The sequence below is a fragment of the Mastomys coucha genome, unplaced genomic scaffold (assembly GCF_008632895.1).
Source record: "Mastomys coucha isolate ucsf_1 unplaced genomic scaffold, UCSF_Mcou_1 pScaffold4, whole genome shotgun sequence".
Lineage (NCBI taxonomy): Eukaryota > Metazoa > Chordata > Mammalia > Rodentia > Muridae > Mastomys > Mastomys coucha.
In genome coordinates, this window is record NW_022196910.1 from 54571018 (window position 1) to 54592276 (window position 21259).

The 21259-nt window shown below is 51.6% G+C and overlaps 2 protein-coding genes across 14 annotated transcripts in view; one reads left to right on the forward strand and one right to left on the reverse strand.

The window, feature by feature from the left end:
• The first annotated feature begins 5588 nt into the window (after positions 1 to 5588).
• Positions 5589 to 13548, forward strand: Arhgap9 (Rho GTPase activating protein 9). 7 transcript variants are annotated; one of them, XM_031350210.1, is made up of 17 exons: positions 5589 to 5652; positions 5780 to 6113; positions 6367 to 6581; positions 8725 to 8805; positions 8921 to 9028; positions 9242 to 9300; positions 9453 to 9552; positions 9741 to 9836; positions 9962 to 10060; positions 10280 to 10421; positions 10503 to 10613; positions 11211 to 11309; positions 11470 to 11547; positions 11677 to 11730; positions 11991 to 12125; positions 12503 to 12608; positions 13097 to 13548. In XM_031350210.1, the coding sequence occupies exons 2-17, from the start codon at positions 5798 to 5800 to the stop codon at positions 13266 to 13268; spliced, it is 1971 nt and encodes a 656-aa protein (XP_031206070.1). In that variant the 5' UTR covers positions 5589 to 5652; positions 5780 to 5797; the 3' UTR covers positions 13269 to 13548. The 7 variants fall into 7 exon arrangements, with proteins under 7 accessions (XP_031206070.1, XP_031206071.1, XP_031206075.1 ...); XM_031350211.1 differs by having other exon boundaries at positions 5642 to 6113; positions 12503 to 12640; XM_031350215.1 differs by lacking the exon at positions 5589 to 5652 and having other exon boundaries at positions 5949 to 6113; positions 8967 to 9028.
• Positions 13482 to 21259, reverse strand: part of Gli1 (GLI family zinc finger 1) — a 13973-nt gene continuing 6195 nt past the window's right edge. For 5 of the 7 annotated variants that reach the window (XM_031350192.1, XM_031350191.1, XM_031350194.1 and 2 more), the window contains 9 exons: positions 20683 to 20878; positions 20306 to 20450; positions 19916 to 20005; positions 19687 to 19824; positions 19250 to 19399; positions 17516 to 17680; positions 16869 to 17099; positions 15981 to 16245; positions 13482 to 15386 (listed from right to left, as the gene is read on the reverse strand). In XM_031350192.1, coding sequence (XP_031206052.1) covers positions 13642 to 15386; positions 15981 to 16245; positions 16869 to 17099; positions 17516 to 17680; positions 19250 to 19399; positions 19687 to 19824; positions 19916 to 20005; positions 20306 to 20450; positions 20683 to 20878 — 3125 coding nt within the window. In that variant the 3' untranslated portion in view covers positions 13482 to 13641. The remainder of the gene's footprint in view (positions 15387 to 15980; positions 16246 to 16868; positions 17100 to 17515; positions 17681 to 19249; positions 19400 to 19686; positions 19825 to 19915; positions 20006 to 20305; positions 20451 to 20682; positions 20879 to 21259) is intronic. The other 2 variants (XM_031350196.1, XM_031350197.1) reach the window with 2 other exon arrangements.

Below are 21259 nucleotides of genomic sequence, written 5' to 3' on the forward strand. Positions count from 1 at the left end.
CACACACACACATGCCCTCACTGATGCACACACACACACAGACACACACAGACACATACACATGCCCTCACTGATGCACACACACACATGCCCTCACTGACACACACACACACACATGCCCTCACTGATGCACACACACACACACACAGACACACACAGACACATACACATGCCCTCACTGATGCACACACACACATTCCCTCACTGATGCACACACACACACACACACACATGCCCTCACTGAAACACACACACACACATGCCCTCACTGATGCACACATACACACACACACACACACACACACACACAGAGACAGACACATAATCAAAAAAAATTTAATTTTTCAAGATTGCAGACTTTTTGATGGTAGAGAACAAGACTTAGGAGAGGAGAGCACCAGGCCTGGTGGTGCAGCCTGTAACCCTGGTACACAGTAGGCAGAGGTAGAAGAATTGAAGAGCGAGTTCAGGGTCAGCCTCAGGCTATAAAGGAAGTACTAGGCCAAAAAATGAAAACTATGGGGACTGAAGCCCTGGCTCAGTGGCTAAGAGCATTTGTTCCTGCAGAAGGTCAGGGTCATATACACTCACATCTATAAAATTTAAAATGCCAGACACTATGGTGTAAGCCTACAGTTCCAAAACTTGGGATACTAAAGGATTAGGAGTTCAAGGTCATCTTCACCTACATAGTCAGTTCAAGGCCAGCCTGGGCTATGTGAGACCCTGTCCTAAAATAATACCCTTAAGATAATTGTTTTGTGTATAGGTGTTCTGCTTGCATGCATGTATGTGTGTGTATGTGTGCACCGCATGAGTACTTGGTGCCCCACAGAGGTCAGAAAAGGGTGTTGGATCTCTGGAACTGGAGTTACAAAGGGTGATGAAGAGCTACCATGTCGGCACTAAACAGCCAATGCTTTTAACTGCTGAGCCATTTCTTCAGTCCTGAAGCAATTTTTTTTTTTTTTTTAAGAAACAGGAGAATAAGTTCCAAAGCTTGGGACCAGCTAAGTTCCACAGCAGCCTGAGCCACATAGCAAGACCCTTTCTAAAATTCAAGGGCTGTGATGATGTGTGGCGCCTTTAACCCTAGCACCCAGGAGGCAGAGGCAGGCAGATCTCTGAGTTTGAGGCCAGGCTGGTCTACAGACTGAGTTCCAGGTTAGCCTGGTCTACAGAGTGAGACACTCTCTTTTTTTTTTTTTTTTAAGATTTATTTATTTTATGTATATGAGTATACTCTACCTGTCTTCAGACACACAGAAGAGGGCATCAAATCCCACTGCAGATGGTTGTGAGCCATCATGTGGTTGCTGGGAATTGAACTCAGGACCTCTGGAAGAGCTGTCAGTGCTCTTAACCACTGAGCCATCTCTCCAGCCCTAGGCCCCTGTCTTTAGAAAATAAAATAAACACAAGGATTAGAGCATGCCTCGGTAGGAAAAATCTTGTCTGCTCTACAGAAGGCCCTGGGTTCAAGGCCAGCTAAGTAGGGGAGGGGACTTGGAAAAATACAAATTCCGGTTTTCGGTAATCAGTTGAATCACTGTGAGTGGAGAGGAAAAAGAAAAGAAGCTGCTGGGCTTCTGCATGCACAGCTGGGCATGTGCTCTTCTATCAGATGCTGGCACTGTCTCTGCCACAGTGAGTCTTATCACACTGCATTTCAGTGTATGAGGGAGTACCAGCCCATATTTATCATCATAATCGGCAAGGTCCTGCCTAGCATATGTATCAACAAGGACTCAATAGATATTTATTAAATTTAAGTCTAACAGATGAATACTGGGTCTGGAAATGTCTCAGTTAGGGTTTTACTGCTGTGAACAGACACCATGACCAGGGCAACTCCTATAAGGACAACATTTCATTGGGGCTGGCTTACAGGATCAGAGGTTCAGTCCATTATCATCAAGGTGGGAACATGGCAGCATCCAGGCAGGCATGGTGCAGGAGGAGCTGAGAGTTCTACATCTTCATATGAAGGCTGCTAGCAGAATACTCACTTCCAGGCAGCTAGGATGAGGGTCTTAAGCCCACATCCACAGTGACACACCTACTCCAACAAGGCCACACTTCCAAATAGTTCCACTTCCTGGGCCAAACATATACAAACCATCACAGGAAGAGAAAGAGATTTGTAGGGAAGATTGACATGTTCAATTTGGTACAAACTGAATTTGCAGTACCTGTGAAATACTTGTGGAGTTTTTAGGTGGACAGCAAATAAGACCAGAGACCCAGAGAAAGATCTGGACTGGAGATAGTGCATAGCAGGATACAGAGGCCATTGGAGAGAGTAAGATCTCCAAGGAGATGGAAAGGACACGGCTCAGATGGGGTTTTGTGGTTTAGGGAGCGGGTGGGCGGGTGGAGGAAGTTTCTCCTTCATGCTGCAGAGAAGCATCAGCCATAAGGGGAACAGGAAAGGATAGCAGCAGAGATCAGCTGCGCTGTGTGCCTCTGAACTGTCAAACAGCTTCAGGATTGCAGTATCTGTGCAGAGTGCAGGAGTCTCCTGAGAAAGGGAGAAAAGTGAAATAGTGAAGATCATTTGTGTAGGCAACTCCATGAACTTTGAGGAAGGCAGAGAACAGGAGGCAGAGGAGAGGTGGAGAGGGCACGCTACGCTCTGTCTTTGAGGCTGAGCTTTGACTCTAGAACTCAGAGTGGCCTTCAACCCTCTCCCCTCAGTCTCTCAAACACTGGGATTTGCAGCATGAATCCCCACTCCTGGTAGGCACCTGTTAACTTAAGAGCCTGGTAAAAGGACATTTTTATAAAGAGACAGAGGAGACTTGAAAAAGTTTTAAAGTGAATAAAACCAGGGGTGGGGGAGCCAGAGAGATGGCTCAGTAGTTAAGAGCACTGGTTGCTCTTACAAAGAATCCAGTTTTGGTTCCCAGCACCACATGGCAACTCTTAACCTCTGAGCCCTGTTTGTTTATTTCTCTGTGTAGCTCTGGCTGTCCTGGAACTCACTTTGTAGACTAGGCTGCTTGGAACTCACAGATATCCAGTTGTCTCTGCCTCCCAAGTGCTGGGAGTAAAGGCATGCACGACCACAAGTCCCCTCCCCCCACCTCCAAATGTCACACTTGCAATGAGGTGCACAGCTGCTATCTCCACATTCAGGGTGCTGAAACGACGGTTACCATGAATTTGAAGCCAGCCTGGACCACAGAGGAGGTCCAGGTCAGCCTCAACTGAAGAGTAATAGTGAATGTTTTTGTTTGTTTGTTTGTTTGTTTTGTTTTTATTTTTGGTTGTTTTTTTCCAAACAAGGTTTCTCTGTATAGCCCTGGCTGTCCTAGAACTAGCTCTGTAGATCCAGGTGGCCTTGAACTCACAGAGGTCTTCCTGCCTCCCAAGTGCTAGGATTAATAATATTGACATATATATAATATATGGCATATTAATAATTAATAATATTGGCATATATATGTGTAAATATATAAAATAATTTTGCCAGGCATGATGGGTGGTTCATGCCTCAAATCCCAGCCCTGGGAGGCAAAGGCAGGTAGATCTCTGTGAGTTCAAGCCTAGCCTAGTCTACAGAGCTTCCAGGACAGCCAGGGCTGTTACACAGAGAAACTCTGTCTTGAAAGACAAACAAAAAAGATAATTTAAATATCTGAATGAACAGACAGGTAAAATCTGCCTTTGGAGGAGGGAAGGAAGAGAAGGAAGCACGCTCTCCACACAGTGAAATCAAGGGAACCTACAGAGGTTGGTCCTGGAGGGTGAGGACCAATTTGTCAGACCTCGGATTATGTCAGGGGAGGAGAGCTGGCTGTCCCATCACCAGAGGAAAGAGGGACTCACTCTCTACTCCGGCTCTGCAAGTGGAAACTGAAAACCTTACACACTCAATGGAGGAAAAGCAAGTAATTAAGAAGCTAGCTTTTGACACTTGGCACTCCTAGGCTAGTCGGTCCCTCTGCCCACTAGGAAGAGGGTGGCACCAGGTGATACCAGTCTCGAAACACTTCTCATAATAGTTTTAATTATTTATTTATTTTGCTTTGTTTTCATTTTTGTTTTTTGAGACAGGGTTTCTCTGTGTAGCCCTGACTGTCCTGGAACTCACTCTGTAGAGCAGGCTGGCCTCGAACTCAGAAATCCGCCTGCCTCTGCCTCCCAAGTGCTGGGATTAAAGGCGTGCAAACCACTGCCCGGCACTTTTATTGTTTTTGATACAGAGTCTCACTATATAGATCTGGACGCCCTGGAACTCACTGTGTTGTTGTTTTTTTTAAAGAATTATTTATTTATTATGAGTACACTCTACCTGTCTTCAGACACACAGAAGAGGGCATCAGATTCTATTACAGATGGTAGTGAGCCACCATGTGGTTGCTGTGAATTGAACTCAGGGCCTTTGGAAGAGCAGTCAGTGCTCTTAACCACTGAGCCATCTCTCCAGCCCTAGAACTCACTATGTAGATAATTCTAGCCTCGAACTCATAGAGATGCCTGTGCCCCTGCCTCCTGAGTGCTGCATTTAAGGCGTGAGCCACTATGTCTGACTATTGCGCCATGTGTGCATGGTCTCTAGTTCCTGTGTCATCAGTTAAGGCCTGCCCCCCCCCAAGCTACACACAGAGCCCATTCCTTTGTCATCTGTAGTTCTTGAAGGCTCCTTCTACACAGGAGACAGTCCCCAATCAGTTCTTGTTAAGAATAGAAATACAAGGGCTGGAGAGATGGCTGGGCAGTTAAGAGCGCCGGCTGCTCTTCCAGAGGACCCAGGTTCAATTCCCAGCACTCACACAACAGTTCACAACCGCCTGTAACTGTAGATCCAAAGGATCCGACACCCTCTTCTGGTCTCCTCAGGCACTGGACGTTTGGATGCTGCCCAGACATAAATGTAGACCAAACACTCACACATGAAACAAGAATGCAAACTGATGGAGTCCCATCGTAAACCTGAGGACCCCTCCAAAAGATTGATGCCTAGATTTTGCCCCTAATGTGTGAACCTGGGGACCCCTCAGAAGGTTGATGCCTAGATCGTGCCCCTAATGTGTGAACCTGGTACCCCTCAGAAGGCTGATGCCTAGATCATGCCCCTAATGTGTGAACCTGGGACCCCTCAGAAGGTTGATGTCTAGATCGTGCCCCAATGTGTCCTAGGTAGGGCTGAAGGTGACGTGCACTCCTCTTTCCCTTTTATCTTCCTTAGTCTTAGCTTTTCTAGTTGTCTGTCTGCACAGGAAACACAGAGCTTCCACTGTGAGGCAGTTTTGGTCTCAGGGACACTGAGGCCTGTGTGAGCTTAGTAAAGGGTCACAGCATAAGTTTTCCTTCATCACTGTCATCTGTACTTTTGCTTGTGCTCTTCTCTTAGCCTGGTTCCTCCTCCTCTTCCTCATGGTCTTCCTGTGTCCAGCTCAGGGCTCCCTTTAGCATCCAGGATCAGGTCTTTCTGACCCTGGAACATCAGGTGACCTCCACAAGGTATCTAAAAGAAAATGACCAAGCTAAGTCATTTTCTCCAATTCCCTCCTTGCTAGCTGTGTAGGCTGCCGACCACATCCTCTCTCACCTTATTTATACACTTCCTCATCAGACACATCACACATAGCGGTTCTGGACCCCCAAACCTGTGCTGATCCTCCCACCCTTCCTCTCGCTCCAAAGGTCTGCACACACACACACACACACACACACTCACTCACTCACACACTGCTCTTGGAACCATGTCCTTCTGTATGGAGGCACCTGCTCCTATTTCCTTCTGGAACTTCAGCACCTCCTTTTCTTATAGGTGACAGTGCCGACCACCATGTTCTCGGGCCAGTGGTGGCCAAATATCTGGGGAAATCTAGGACTGAGTCTACAAAGCCCTTCTCAGGGACCACAGCTCTGCGCCCTCTATCCGTTCACTTATACGGGGGCAGATGGCCGGCAGGTGTCTCTGGCTGAAGGTGACAGGTTCCTACTGCTTCGAAAGACCAACTCAGACTGGTGGCTGGTGCGGCGCCTGGAAGCGCCCCCCAGCTCTCGGCCCATCTTTGTTCCAGCTGCATACATGACAGAGGAATCAATCTCCTGCCACAACCAAGCAGACACTACCCACAACAGCTCCCTCTGGACTCCTGGTAAGTAAGCTGTGAGCCTTCCCCCTTCACCTTCCCAACTCCCTGACTCTGCCTTGCCTTCTGCTGCCTCATCTTGCCTTCCTTTGCTAAGCCTAGTTCTCACCCACACCACTGTTACATCCCCTTTATCCTCTCTTAGCTCCGAGCCATCTAGGGCTCGCATCACTTCCTGGTAGCCTGGCCTTGTATTCCTTGACAATTCCCAAGGTAATATCTGTCCTCACTTGCCACTCCTCCACGTCTTTCTTTCCAGGGATAAAGCTGTATCGTGGCTCCCTGGAGGAGCTCTACCTGTCTCAGGACCCCCAGGTTGCTTCTGGGTGGCCTCTTCACCGTCCCCACAAAATGTGCAAAAGCGTCGGCATGGCCAATGTGAAGGCTTGCTCCCTGAAACCCTTCAGGGAAGGGACAAGAGAAAGACCTCTCTCCCAGGACTGCTGGATGCCAGAAGCCAGCTCGGCTGCTGTGGTGAGTTACAGAGCTTCCTCAGAGCATGGCTCAGAGCTTGATCTGCATGCAGCCTGCACTGCAGCGAGGCCCTTCTGTGTGAAGTGGTGAACAGGACAGCCTCCCTCCCTTAAGTACTGAAGGTAGGAGAAGGGGATACAGACAACACCCCTCCCTTAAAGAGCAGAGAGAAGGGGAGAGGGGGACAGACACAATGAGGAGAAGAGGTGGAGATGCTCGGAGAGGATCCTGCAGTAACAGGAAGAGCGGCCATAGCAAAGCAGGGGATGAGAGAGGACAGCCAAATTACTCAGGCCCTGGGGGGTAGGGTGTCTAGTACAGAAGGAACGTCAGCAGACTGCTTTTCTCCAGTTCTAACTTCTAGCCCAGGGCAAGGTTTGTCCTCCGTCCTGTCTTCAAGTCAGGACACCAGCAAGTTCCTTTTAACATTGAGTGCCCCTCCCCCCTCTGTTGTCAGTTGTATTTTGAGCCAGGGGTCTTACTCGAGGTAGGCCCAGCAAACCTAGATTACTTATGTAGTCCAGATGGACCTCAGCCTCCAGTAATTGTCCTGCCTCAGCCTCCCCAGCGCTGGGATTACAAGCAAACCTATTGTACTCTCTTTCACGGGTGTATAACACATTTTTCTCTTCCCTAGCTCTAGCGCGGTCTCTCAGGTCTTGGTGTCCTCTTTTACTCTCAATGGTATGAGGAAGGATCACTCTCTCCTTCCCCCCCCCCCAAAAAAAAAGCCTGTTCCCCTTTCCTGCAGCTCTGGGGCGGGGTTGCGTGGGGGAGGAGGGAAGTTGGCAACAGGAAGTGAGGAGAAGAGCAAAGACTGTGAGGGGAAGAATTTTTTTTAAAAAGCAGCTGGGGACTGGGGTTTCTACCCGTGCACCAGGGCCCCCCTGGCCCAGAGTTGACCGTGAGTAAATGGGAGAGAGTTTGGGAGGGACAGCGGCAGAATAACTATCTCCTCCTTCCCCGCTTTTCGGGCAGGCAGCTTCCTAGCCCTTTCTATCACAGCTCCCTGTGTACTGTATCTGCCTGGCCTTCTCCGACGTCCAGGGTCCCAGTCCCAAAGCCCTTGCATCCCCTTGCATGCCCCATAAGAGGCTGGATGGCTGGGAACAGCTCCCAACAGAATTTGAAAGAGAAAGGCATTGAGTGTCTCTTCCTTCAGCCCCACTGAGACATGAACCTCAAGGAATTAGAATTACCCCAAGAGTCTTATGCTGGGGTCCTGATGCCAGCCAGAAAAGGAACTTGTCTCCCAGGAAGACCGTTCACACTGTTCTAACACCTTGTCAGACCTTCCTGCTGCGGCAGAGTCGCAGCTGGGACAAAGATGAACAAGGGCCATACCTCAACTCGGACGCTTAATTACAATTTTTTTGAGACAGGGTCTCATTATGTAGCTCTTAGTTCTGGCTCCCTTCAAACGCACTATGAAGACCAGGCTGGCCTTGAACTCACTGGAGATCCGCCTGCCTCTGCCTCCTAAATGCTGAGATTGAAGGTGGGTGCCACCATGGTTCCCACCATGATTACCTCTTGCCTTCTATTCAAACCTAAACCACATGTTAAGACTCCAGAAGCAGAATTGGGGATCATCGGATCTATTTATAAGACTGATCTGCTTCTCACTGTAGCCACATTTTATATGTATAGGTGTTTTGCCTGCATGTATGCTTGCATTAACACCTGCATGCAGTGCCCTTAGAGGCCAGAAGAGTGTCAGGCTTCCTGGAACTGCAAACTTTAGCCCTAATGATGCTGAGAACCAGCCAGCACCTGCCCAACCCCGCCCCTCCAGAAGGCAGCCGGTGCTCTTAACCAACAGAGTCATCTCTCCAACCCCACATACATCTTTCTCTGTCCTTTAGCATTGTCTCTTCAATTGATTACTGGGGTCAAGTAACAGAGCTAGAGACTTCTAGATTTCTAGAGCTGCCTGGACACAGACTTTGGCCCAAAGAATGCCAGTAGCACCTAGACCCCACCTGTGCCGCCCCTCCCTCCTGTTTGTCCCAGTGTCTCCTCCATCTTCTTTTCTGTTTCTCTCTGGAGCTCTCAGAAGGTGAAAAGAAAGAGAAAATAGTGAGATGTGTTGAAAACTATTGAGGTACCATTCAGATGTTGCTTTGTCTCCCTCTAAATTCAGAAACCTGGCTCCATGGAGCACACAGAGACTTTGATCAGGGACAGCAGTGCCCTACAGCCTCAGGAACGGCTCCAACCACAGGTGAGAATCCTCCCACTTGTCAGTCACAAAGTTAATTTTTATGACCTTTCCCCTATTCCTTCTGCAGCCTAGCACTTCCAAACCCAAGGTTCCCGGTTCAATTTCCCACCCTCAGGGTTTATCAAACCTCAGCCAAAACATCCCATGGCTTGATCTCTCAGAACAGCCCCGAGCCTTGAGGCCTTGTCCAGCTCTGCCACAGCTCCTGGATGACCCCCACGTGGTGAGTCCTTCCTGTCTTCGAACGCCAAGATCCTTTCTGCATAACCCTGCAACACCTGCTCCTCTAAAACATTTTCTTTCTGGGTGTTTGCACTTTTCTGGTCTCCCCCACCCCAAACTTTAAGGGTCCCCACTTGTGGTAGATCCCTTAGTAACACTGGCGTCTGTGGGTGGCGCAGGGTGGCTTACAGACAGTACTCCATACCCTTCCCAGGAGGAAAGGTCAGGCCTGCTCAACATGACCAAGATTGCTCAAGGAGGACGCAAACTCAGGTGAGAACTGAGAGTATGTATGCCAGGGGTCTGGGCTGGTGGGTTTCACAGAGTGGAGAGCCGTGGGAATGGTGTAGGAAGCTCAGGCACTCCAGGTGAAATTCTAAAATGACCTTTTAACTACCTCTCCTCCTTCCTCTCCTCCCCCACAGGAAGAACTGGGGCCCTGCTTGGGTGGTGTTAACTGGTAACAGCCTTGTGTTCTACCGAGAGCGAGAGCGGCCACCGCAGTCTACACCCTCCCAAGGCTGGGTGAGCATGGGCCAGGGAGAGCTGCAAGGGTTTGGGGTTACTGGTTTGCACCTCAGGCCGACTGAGGCGGGGGCAGTGAGGAAGGAAATGGAGAGGAAGGTACAGGAAAGAGGAAGCAGCTAACCTCCCCGTAGAGGGAAGCGGTAAGGAAACAAACTCTTAGCCTCAGTTTCTCTCGTAATTGCCAGGCACCGGCTGGGAGCCGGCCGGAAAGTAGCGTGGACCTGCGCGGGGCGGCCCTGGCCAGCGGACGCCAGCTGTCCAGCCGCCGGAACGTGCTGCACGTGAGTGCCTTCCGCGCGTCCCCAAAGACAGGGTGACCCGAGGGCGCTCGTCCTCGCAGCGTTTTAGGCTCTCCTTGCTAACGCACGCCTCTCCCCCGCCCCGCTCCCCCACCTTCCACCTCCAGATCCGCACGGTCCCCGGCCATGAGTTCCTGCTGCAGTCGGACGAAGAGAGCGAGCTGCGAGCCTGGCACCGAGCGCTGCGGGCGGTCATCGAGCGGCTGGTGAGAAGGGTGCAGACCCCGGAAGGCACCCGGGAGGCGGAAGGGGGGACCCACGTGGGCCGAGAGAGCGAGGAGGCACAAAGGCAAGGGCTATGGATATCAGACGGGGCGGTCCTGGTGGAGCCCCCTTGACTCGTGCTGGAATGTGGGGCTCTAGCATCGAGGTGGGGGTGCACATGTTCTGCTGTCCAACTTCCCACCCGGGCCGCCCTGGCCTAGGATCGGGAGAACCCCGTGGAGCTGCGTCTGTCGGGCTCGGGACCTTCCGAGCTGGCGGAGCTGAGCGGTGGTGAGGAAGACGAATTGGAATCGGAACCAGTGTCCAAGTCCCTGATGAGGCTTGGCAGCCGCAGGACTTCCAGTACGAAGTGGGCCGGAGCTGGCCGGGCTTGGGTGCAGGGAGTGGGTCCTTCCCTCCAGCTCACTGTCGTGGTTTTTGCAGGTCGTTGTGCAGAGGGCACTGACCAGAAGAACCGCGTGCGGAACAAGTTAAAGCGGCTGATCGCCAAGAGACCAACCTTGCAGAGCCTCCAGGAGCGGGGCCTGTTCCGAGGTAGGGTGGGCAGGGCCCGCTGGCGCGCCGCTCTTCGTGCTGGGTTTACTAATGTCTTTATTTTGTGTAGATTTTGGTTTTCGGATTTTATTATTGTTGAAACATGCTATTTTTAAAAGCTTATTTATTTACTTATTTATTTTATATATATGAGTACACTGTAGCTGTACAGATGGTTGTGAGCCTTCATGTGGTTGCTGGGAATTGAATTTAGGATCTCTGTTCGCTCCTGTCCTGCGGGTGGTCATCAAGCTCGCTCCTGTCAACTCCCGAAACAAACAGGCTTTCAGTATTTATACCAGACTTTATTCAAAGTTGGGCAATCCTCCTGCCTCAGCCTCCTAAGTCTTGTGGGATAAGACAGGTAAGAGGCACCATGCCTGACTTGATAAGTCTGTTTTCAGATCTTTTATATTCCTGATCTTAGCATTAACCAAAACTCTAGTGAGGCTCAAAATAGAATTTCCAGCACTAGATAGATTCTAGTCTGTGCCCAGCCCTGCCTTGCTTTTTCCATACATTGTTTGTGGGTCAGAGGGAGGGCCTCCTTGCCCCCAGATAGCAGCCAATTCCCCACCCCACTCCCTTCCTCCACAGACCAGGTGTTTGGCTGCCACTTGGAGTCGCTGTGCCAACGGGAAGGGGACACCGTGCCCAGCTTTGTCCGGCTTTGTGTTGAGGCTGTGGATAAGAAAGGTTATTTTTCCAAAGATACACCCCCTACCCCGAAATCTCCCCTTTTAAGCCCCAGGCTCCTGTTGCCCCCATCTCTGCCCTCCTCTCCCTCTGGCCCTTCTCTGCCTCAGACCACTGCCATACACTCTTTAGAGTTAGAGACCTTATCCTTGTGTCCTAGGTTTAGACGTGGATGGCATTTACCGTGTGAGTGGGAACCTGGCCGTGGTCCAGAAACTCCGCTTCCTGGTAGACAGAGGTGAGACAACTTGGGAGGAAGTCAGTGGGTCTGAGAACACCACCCACAACACCTCAGAACCCAGACTGGTTCTGAGTGAAGGAGTTGGAATTGCATGCCTAAGCTGCTGGTCTCTCATGTGCGTTGCAGAACGGGCAGTGACCTCCGATGGAAGATACATGTTCCCAGAACAAGCAGGGCAAGGTATTCCCATGGGAGGCCCCAGACTCTCCAAAACAAACAACACCAGGTTTATCCCCATGCAGTCCCCCATGTCCTGCCCTACAAAGGCTGTAGCCACCCCTTCCTCTGTTGTCCTTCTATGCTCTACTATGGACAACAACCATCACCTCACTCTTGTGACCTGCTTTGATTGTATTTACCCAGAATTCCTATCCTTTGAATCAGGAATTCTCTGGCTCTTCTGAGTCTTCAACCCAAGGAACCTCTATTTTTCCTTCTAGAAGGCAAATTAGATTTAGACAGTGCCGAATGGGATGATATTCACGTGGTCACCGGAGCCTTGAAGCTTTTTTTTCGGGAGCTGCCACAGCCTCTGGTGCCTGCGTTGTTGCTGCCCCACTTTCGTGAAGCCCTTGGTAAGGGTTGAGGGTTTCGGATAACACCTCCGACATGGGCAGGCACACAGTAAAGAATAGAACAGAGAGTCCCTTCCATCTTTACTACAGGGATGGAAAATAATTTATATGCCAACCTGAGTTGTTTTGGAGGGTGGGGGTATGTGTGTGAATGTTCGCTGAGAGTTGCCGTTGGGCTTTGTGGAAGAGTGGAGGGCTGTGGCTCTGCAGTAAGGTGAGCTTACCATGTGTGAGGCCCCTACGTTGAATCTCTTGTACCAGAGAGAGCAAGCCAGACAAATGATACCACCCATGGACATGGGAAAGGGTGAATTTACCCACCCTGTTGTAGCCCTTTCCCTAACTTCACTCCTTTTTCTTGCCTTTGTCTTCCCTAGAACTTTCTGAGCCAGAGCAGTGCCTCTCCAAAATACAGAAATTAATAGATTCATTGCCGAGGCCCAACCATGACACTCTGCAGTACATCTTGGAGCATCTTTGCAGGTCAGGGAGACACAGCAACCTTGTTCATGCTGGTGAGGATGCAGCGGGTGTTCACTCGGGACCCTGATCAGGGAGGGTGGAGACAGGGAAGCACTGACTTGTGTCCAGGCCTTTGGCTAGCTCAACCAAATGAAGGCAATGAGCAGAGAGAAGAGGAGGGGTCTGTGGGAGAAGTGAGAGGATGCTCCTTTTTCCCTGGCCTTAGTCTCCCACGGGGCAGGGATGGGTGGCTTCCTTAGCTGAGCAGTACTTGGGCACTTTTGGGTGCCCTCCCACAGTACACAGAGGACACTAGGGGCTGTCCCTACAGCTGAGAGCCAGGCACTTCAACCCCACTTGTGCCTCCAGACTCGACTGGCCCATCTCTGCTCCCTGTTAGGTCAGGCTAGCATGTGGAAGGACTCCAGAGTGACCTCTGACCTGCTCAAACCTAATAGGGCTGTACTGGGTAGTTATCGCCCCCCCCCTTCCCTTGGCTTTGCCCTCAGGGTGATAGCACACTCAGATAAGAACCGAATGACCGCCCACAACCTGGGAATTGTGTTTGGACCGACACTGTTTCGACCTGAGCAGGAAGCCTCTGACATGGCGGCCCACGCATTCTACCCTGGGCAGCTGATCCAGCTGATGCTCAACAACTTTGCTAGCCTCTTCACCTGACTCAGGAGAGAGAGAGGATGGCGCTTCCTGTGGTTTGTCAGCTAGCCTTTGGAGAGGGCTGGTGGGTTTTCTGTTCTGAAGATGTCCATAAATGTCCTCCCAAAGGACACTCTTCATTCCCCCCCAGTCTCGCTTGAGCTCGTGGCTGAGAGGAGTTGCTGAAGGGGAAGGTGTAGGAGCTCACTTCTGTTCTCCCCGACATGATGCATGATGCTTGTTCTCAGCATTCCTTTATTGTCAGGAAATGTGTCATTATTAAAGTTTGTTTTCCTGGAACATACATAGACTAAATACAGCCCCCAGCCAAACCTCCCATCCCTGGCACCTCACGTAGCCATTGAGGAAACATGATCTGGTTGGGGTTCCTTATCCTTTAGGCACTAGAGTTGAGGAATTGTGTCTCTCCAGGCAGAGACCCCAGTAAGACACTCATGTTACCCACTGCCATGTTGGGGGGCCCAGAGGGAGATGGGGTATTTTTAGAGCCGTCCCCTTGGTCATGGGAAAGAGCAGGGCTCAGGCCCTGGGCCTCATCTAGGATAGCCACAAAGTCCAGCTGAGTGTTGTCCAGGTCAAGAGAGTCCAGAGGGTTACACACCTGCCCTTCAGGGGGAGGGTACAAGGCAGGGCCTGCTCCTAACCTGCCCACTTCAGGATGGCCACAGCTGGGGTTGGTGTCCCCCACCTTAAGGGGTCCATAGCAGGGGGGTAGCGGGGGCAGAAGCCGGGGCGGTGCTGCTGGCCTATGGGAAGGCCTGTTTACTCCCATGGCGAAAGGTTCATGGCACGGTGAAGGGGCAGGATAGGAGCCTGATTTGTGATTGGCCAAAGCAGGTACAAAGCCAGAATCAGCTGCTGCTGCTGCTGCTGGGGCCTTGGCAGGGCTCTGACTAACTTGGGAACCCCCCAGAAACTTGGGGCTCTGATACGGGAGTTCCTGGTTAGGATGCCCTCCCCGGCTTCTTCCCTCCCACAACAATTCCTGCTGCGACTGAACGTAATTACATACAAGCTGAGCTTTGAGCTGGCCCGTGGAATGAGAGGAGGGGTTGAAATTGAGGCCAGGCCTGGGTTCTGATGAGAGATAATCATGAGGAGGCTGAGGATAGGGACCTGACTGGGGATACTGGGGCGGAGGGAGCTGGGGGTGATGTGGAAACAGAGGCTGCGGGCCTGGGGACCCTTCACTGGGGTGGGCATTGAGGCAGGGTGCCAATCCAGCGGAGTCAGACCCAACTGGACACCCTTGTTCTGGCTTTACCTGCACTTGTCCATAATGCTCAAGTCGAGGACACTGGCTATAGGCCGCACCTGGCTTAGTGCCAGGGTACACCCCAGTATGGGAAGGAAACTCACCCCATGTTTCTGGGGTGGGATCAGGATAGGAGACCTGCTGGGCACAGTGGCCAGGGCCGTAGTTGGTTGGTGGACCAGGCCCAAGAGGCAGGGAACCTGGACCCCTAGCTCCATAAGGCTCAGCCGCCGTCCCCTCGGGCCCCCCATATCCCAGAGTATCAACAGAGGAAAAGTCCATGTATGGGTTCAGACCATTACCCATCATGGAAGTTCCAACCTCTGGCCCCTCCTGTAGGCCCCTAGTATCCATGGCAACATTTTCCGTGATGCTGGGGGGCTGTGGTGAATAGACAGAGGTAGGGAGGTGGGGATCGAAGTTCCGTCCCGATGCCACACTAGGGGGCGTGTGGACACATCCCAAGCTCTTGAACCGTTGGACTCTGGCTGGAGGTGGGTGGTCCGCAGCCCGGGCTGGGTCACTGGCCCTCCGGGTGACCCCTGCATTGGGGTTGTATCCCGGGTACTCGGCTCGGCTTCTCCAAGAAGGTACAGGAAGACCTCCCATTCGATCCAGGCTGTGCGCTGCAGTGGGCGGGGTGCCACTCCCCCTGGCTGACGCATATCTGGCACGGAGCATGTAGTGCTGGGCAGGTGTGAGGCCAGGTAGTGACGATGCCCCATTCTCTGGTGGGGATCCCGGCGGGAAAGGGGATGCCAGGGAGGACCGGCGGCTGACTGTGTAAGCAGAGCTCATGCTGCTGGAGCTGCAGCTGCGGCGGTCAAGGGAGACTGGGGGGCCTAGACGGCGGGACACGGGTGCGCCTGCAAGAGAAAAGGCAATGGTTGGTTGGGAGCCCCTTGATTCTCACCCTGCCTTTCCCACAGGATAGCCTGGGCCTGGAACCTCCACCCTAGCTACACTGTCTCCTCCTTTCCCCACACATACTCTGCTTCTGCTTCAGCAGTGATTCTAGGCAGCCATAGTTTGCGCACTGCCTCAAGTCATAGGGAGAACATACCACAGATGTACTAAACATGCTATTCTACAGTGGCGGGACTAGCGGTGTGCACCACCACACCCAGCTATATATCACAGTTTTCTGATTGATGGAAGGAAAAAAAAAGTCTTCAAGAAAGGAGGGTATTTTTCAACCAATAAAAATATGCCAACGTAGGGGCTAGAGAGATGGCTCAGCAGTTAAAAGCACTGAATGCTTTTATGGAGGTCCTGAGTTCAATTCCCAGCAAACCTATGGTGGCTCACAACCATCTATAAGGGGAACTGACGCCCTCTTCTGGCATGCGGATGCATATGCAGCAGAGCACTCACAATAAATTAAACCACGTGGCAATTCAAAGGGCAATCCCCAGCATATCAGTCTCAGGGTAACAACACCTCCCACATCCGGGTCTCACCAGCGTGGGTTAAGCTGGGCAGTTTGAGACCCCGAGACCCTATTGGCCGGAGCTGATGCAGCTGATCCAGCCTGAGGTTCTCCAGGCGGCGAAGGGTGGAGAGTCCGGTGGCCGCAACACAAGGTCCTTCATCCAAGCTGGACAAGTCCTCAGTGCTGCCCCCGGCGTTGCCGGCCATCTCCACGCCACTGTCCGTGTTGGCCGCGCTGCCTGCTGGGGAGTGGTCGCTGCTGCAAGAGGACTGTGCTCCAGGGCTCTGCTGTGGCTGTAAGGAGGATGAGAACAGAGGGGGTGGCAAGCGCCCCAACTCCCTCTTGGTGAGTGGCTTTAGCCCAGTAATTGCAGGCGCTGAGGACAAGCATGAGAAGTGGAGTGGAGGTGGGGTTGGGGGTGAAGGGCACACTAAGTGGACAAGAGGGCGAGAGGTTAGGGTAAACTAGAAGGAAATGAGAGGACCCCGCTCCCAAAGCTCCATTCCTGCATAATCCTACGACCCTGACAATTTCTCCTTGTCTGTTTCCTCTTGTTGTTAAGAATACACACGGTAGGGCTGGAGAGATGGCTCAGTGGTTAAGAGCACCGACTGCTCTTCCAAAGGTCCTGAGTTCAAGTCCCAGCAACCACATGGTGGCTCACAACCATCCAGCATGTGATCTTGGCACCCTCTTCTGGCATGCAGACAGAACTGTACATAATAAATAAATGTTTTTTTTAAAAAAAGCTTTAGATTTGGGGTCACCAATGGAGCAACACTGAAACTGGAGGCAGGCAGGCTGGGCTGGCCACAGAAGACTGATGTGTAAAGGAGGAGCTCTTCTAGTAAAGGGCTAGAGAGCCGTCAGCTGAGATGAGGAGGGTATAGAGGTTAGGCGTCCTAGGCTAGCTCACCATGGCGCCCTCGGGCACAGTCAGTCTGCTCTCTTCCCTGCCGGATCCTCCTTCCCTTTCCCGCTTGGGCTCCACTGTGGAGAGGGACTGTGCCCGTGGCAAGGGGCCATCCCCTCGATGCCTCTTGGTCACGTGGGCATCCGGACCGTGCACTGTCTTCACATGTTTGCGGAGCGAGCTGGGATCTGTGTAGCGCTTGGTGCAGCCGGGGAGCTTGCACACGTATGGCTTCTGTTGAGTAGAGAGTCAAGCTAGAAGGCCAACGGACCAAAGCAGATGAACCCAAACAGAACCGGGGGCGGAGGGGAGTAAACGGGGGTGGGGAGAGCTCTGAGACAGGTGAGTGAAGAGGGACACACAGCGTTCCAGGAAGTAAGGGGGCCCTCAGGTGGAGGAGGCCTAGGAAAACAAATAGAAGTGACCCTCAAGGTTGTGAGGCTATCTAAACTCAGAAGCTGAAGGAGTCCTCAGGGGCCGACTATAGATTGACCCTTTGGCTGGTTAGACCAAAGTGTGGCAAGTGGGAACTCTGGTTTCTCACCTCCGGGTAGAGAGTCCTGGGTTAAGGGGCTCTCTATGGGGAATACTTAGGCAGCAGTGCCTCGTGTCCGGGGATGGGGGTGGGGTATCTCAGTTTTAGTGCTCACCTCATTGGAGTGGGTCCGGTTCTGGTGCTTGGCGCGGTCACTGGCATTGCTGAAGGCCTTGCTGCAACCTTCTTGCTCACACATATAAGGCTTCTCACCTGTGTGCGACCTAAGGTGCGTCTTCAGGTTTTCAAGGCGTGAATAGGATTTCCGACAGCCTTCAAACTGCGGGATATGAAGGGACCAAGCATGTTCTCAGACAGGACACAGAGGGTTAAGGATTTACACCAGAGAATATAATTAAAAATGGGAGAATCCCAGGATTAGGGCACAAGGACAGACAGGAGCTAAAGGCAGAGGAAATTGGAAACTGCACAGCACAGGGTGAGGGATGGCAGTGAAGTACTGAGCATCTTGGAGCAGGTTGCCCGCACAGGCCTTAAGATGGTCCAAGAGTGGGAATCAGGCTTACACAAGTATTCATCATTGGTGCAAGACCTATCCACTAGGCAATGAAGTAACAAGAGCACTAAGTGATTCAAAAGCATTTTATTTATTTTACTATTATTATTTGTTTGTTTGTTTTTGAGACAGAGTCTCGCTGTGTAGTTTTGGCTAGCCTTGAACTCACTATGTAGACCAGGCTAGCCTCAAACTCACGGAGATATGATTGCCTCTGCTTTCCAAGTGCTGGGATTAAAGACGTGTACCACCATGCCCAGCATATGTTTTCATTTCTTTTCAAATCAAAGGGGACTTGGCAGTGGTGGTACACGCCTTTGATCCTAGTGCTTGGGAGGCAGAGGCAGGCAGATCTCTTGAATTCAAAGCCAGGCTGGTCTACATAGCAAGTTCCAGGACGGCCAGAGATACACAGAGAGACCCCAGATTGAAAAACAAACAAACAAACAAACAAATAAAATATCAGAAGGGGAAAATATGCTTCTTGATCCAAAACTTTATTTCATTTTGCATATTTACTTATGAGATCGAGTCTGACTGTGTCACCCATGGTGGCTAGTCTGAGCTCATCATGTAGACCAGACTGGAGCTCACCATGTGGACTAGCCTAGAGCTCATCATGTAGACCAGACTGGCCTTAGATTCAAGAGTTCTGAGTGCCTTTGCCTCCTAAATGCTGGGATCAAGGGTGTGTGCCACTAGGCCTGGCTTGGTTTTTGTTCATTTTTGTTTTTAAAGATTCAATTATTTATCTGTGAGTGCTCTATCTGCACATACATCTACATGCCAGAAGAGGGCATCAGATGACATGTTCATGAGCTTGCATGTAGCTGCTGGGAATTAAACTCAACCTCTGGAAGAGAAGAGAAGATGCTCTTGACCACCAAGCCATCTCTCTAGCACCTTATTTTTGTTTTTTTTGAGACCTAGCCTCAAACTCTTGATCTTCCTGTCTCATCTTCAAAAGTGTTAGGGTTACAGGTGTGCACCACCATACCAGAAGCATATTTTAGGGCCAGCAAGATGGCTCGGTGATGAAGGTGTCTTTGGCCTAGCCTGACAAGCTGCATTTGATCCCCAGGACCCACTTGGTAGAAGGAGAGAACTAAGTCCTGCAAGTTGTCCTCTGACCTCTACACACACACCTTGGAAAGCAAGCCCCACCCCGTGAAATGCAACATAACACTTTACTATATATCAGTCCGTTCATCTTTCTATCCATACAGTCTTCAGTGAGATCTTTAATATTTGCTTATGAGAAAAGGGACCTTGAAGGCAAGTCAACTAGGACCCTACCTTGACTTGGTACCAGTCTAGGGATGGGTACCTTACCGTGCACTTGTGTGGCTTCTCGCCCGTGTGTCTGCGCATGTGCACCACCAGCATGTACTGGGCCTTGAAGGGTCTCAGCTCCCTAGAGCAACCTCCCCAATGGCACACGAATTCCTTCCGCTCCCCGTGAATATGCTCACTGTTGATATGCTGAGGAGGAAGAGGAAGAGGCTTTCCAAGGTCCCAGACCCTTCCAGCCCACACTCATCAGCCTCAGCTCCTCCTCTTGGGGGACTAGGATGGGCAAATGCAGTTCCACCCACACCTCAGGTTTTCTAGCCTACTAGAGCAAAGATACTCTGGGCTTCAGTCTGCAGGACTGAGCATGCAATGTCTGAACTCAGTACCCTTGAACCTCCTGCCCTTAGCTAGACCTCCAAGCAGCATTTAGTCTCCTTCAGGCTCCCACCAACCATCTGTTACCCCCTGGGGCTCACGTGCACCAGCTGCTCCTGGGAATCGAACTCCTGGCTGCAACCATCCCAGCGGCAGTCTGTCTCGTACACAGACTCAGGCTCTGGTTTCTCCTCTCTCTCCAGATCCTCCCGCCCATCCAGCATCCCCAGCAGGTGATCCTAGGGCGAGAGAGACAAGTCCTTAGGGTCATTTGTGTGGCAAATTTTGTTTCGCTCAGGTCCCAGGGGGAAAGCCCTGCCCCTCCCTTACCTGTGTGCCTGTGGAGTTGGGGCTAGACATGTCCCCTTCCAAAGGCTCCTCCGGGCACTTGCCAACCATCATGTCCAGCTCTGACTTCAGCTTCCCCAAGGGAAGAGGTGAGGGTATTGAGGGTGGAATAGTCAGAAGGGAAAGCATGCCAGGTCTTCCTGCCCTACAGACCCCCACCCAAATTGCAGGATCCTGTGAGTGCGAGGACTCTCCAGAGCCTGCACTGGTGAGTGGGATGAACAGAGAGGAGCTCTCCTCTGGGAGAGTCTGAGTCCATGTTCCTAGTACCAAACGCTTTTATATCTACTGTCTTCCTTCACCCACCCCTCCCCCAACTAGGTCTCCTACCCACTTATCCTGAGCTGGAGAAGGCAACGTGAAGGGCCCCACCTGGCAGGTTGCACGTGGTCCCCTGGACTGGGGGTGAAGCATCATTGAACCCCGAGTAGAGTCATGTGGAACACAGGGCTGGACTCCATAGGGAGGTGAAGTTCCTTTTTGGTGACTCATCTGAGGTGGGAATCCTAAAGAAGGGCTGGGTGGAGAGGAGGCTGTTAGTTAAGGGAATCAGTGACCAGGAGTCCTTGCTCTGTCCTGCAGGTTTCTGGGAGGCGTGGCCAAAGAAGCCCTGGGGAGGTCCTGAAGAGGATTTGGATGCTTTGGGGGAGGGGAAGGACTAGAGTTGGGCTGGAGGTTTGAAGGGTCTGAGTCTTCTAATGGGTGTCAGTACATATCTTAGGGGCCTCTTAATCTGAGGCTGCCAGCACCTCATGGTGCCAATGGAGAGATGGCCATAGGAGCCGCCCGGAGATGTACAGCGAGAGTTGATGAAAGCCACGAGGGAGCTGGGTGAGGTACGGATGACAGTTTGCAGGTCGAGGCTGGCGTCAGAGAGGGGCGAGATGGAGAGAGCCCGCTTCTTTGTCAATTTGACTGAACTCCGAGGGGGAGGAAAGAGAGACCCTAGGGTAGGAGACAGGAGTTAAGATGTAGTAAAGAAGACTGGGGAGATGACTCTGGTTAAGAGCAATTGCTCTCTGTACTGGCTGGTTTTGTGTGTCAACTTGACACAGGCTGGAGTTATCACAGAGAAGGGAGTTTCAGTTGGGGAAGTGCCTCCATGAGATCCAGCTGTGGGGCATTTTCTCAATTGCCCCTTGTGGGTGGTGCCATCCCTGGGCTGGAGGTCTTGGGTTCTATAAGAGAGCAGGCTGAGCAAGCCAGGAGAAGCAAGCCAGCAAAGAGCATCACTCCATGGCCTCTGCATCAGCTCCTGCTTCCTGACCTGCTTGACTTCCAGTCCTGACTTCCTTTGTGATCAACAGCAATGTGGAAGTAAGCTGA

Bases quoted from the DNA above. Each gene is read 5' to 3' on its own strand.
- Arhgap9 (XM_031350210.1), top strand. From the start codon at position 5,798: ATGTTCTCGGGCCAGTGGTGGCCAAATATCTGGGGAAATCTAGGACTG. The intron at 11,731-11,990 runs GTATTCCCATGG...TTTTCCTTCTAG, and splicing joins CCCAGAACAAGCAGGGCAAG to AAGGCAAATTAGATTTAGAC. The intron at 12,609-13,096 runs GTCAGGGAGACA...CTTTGCCCTCAG, and splicing joins ATCTTGGAGCATCTTTGCAG to GGTGATAGCACACTCAGATA.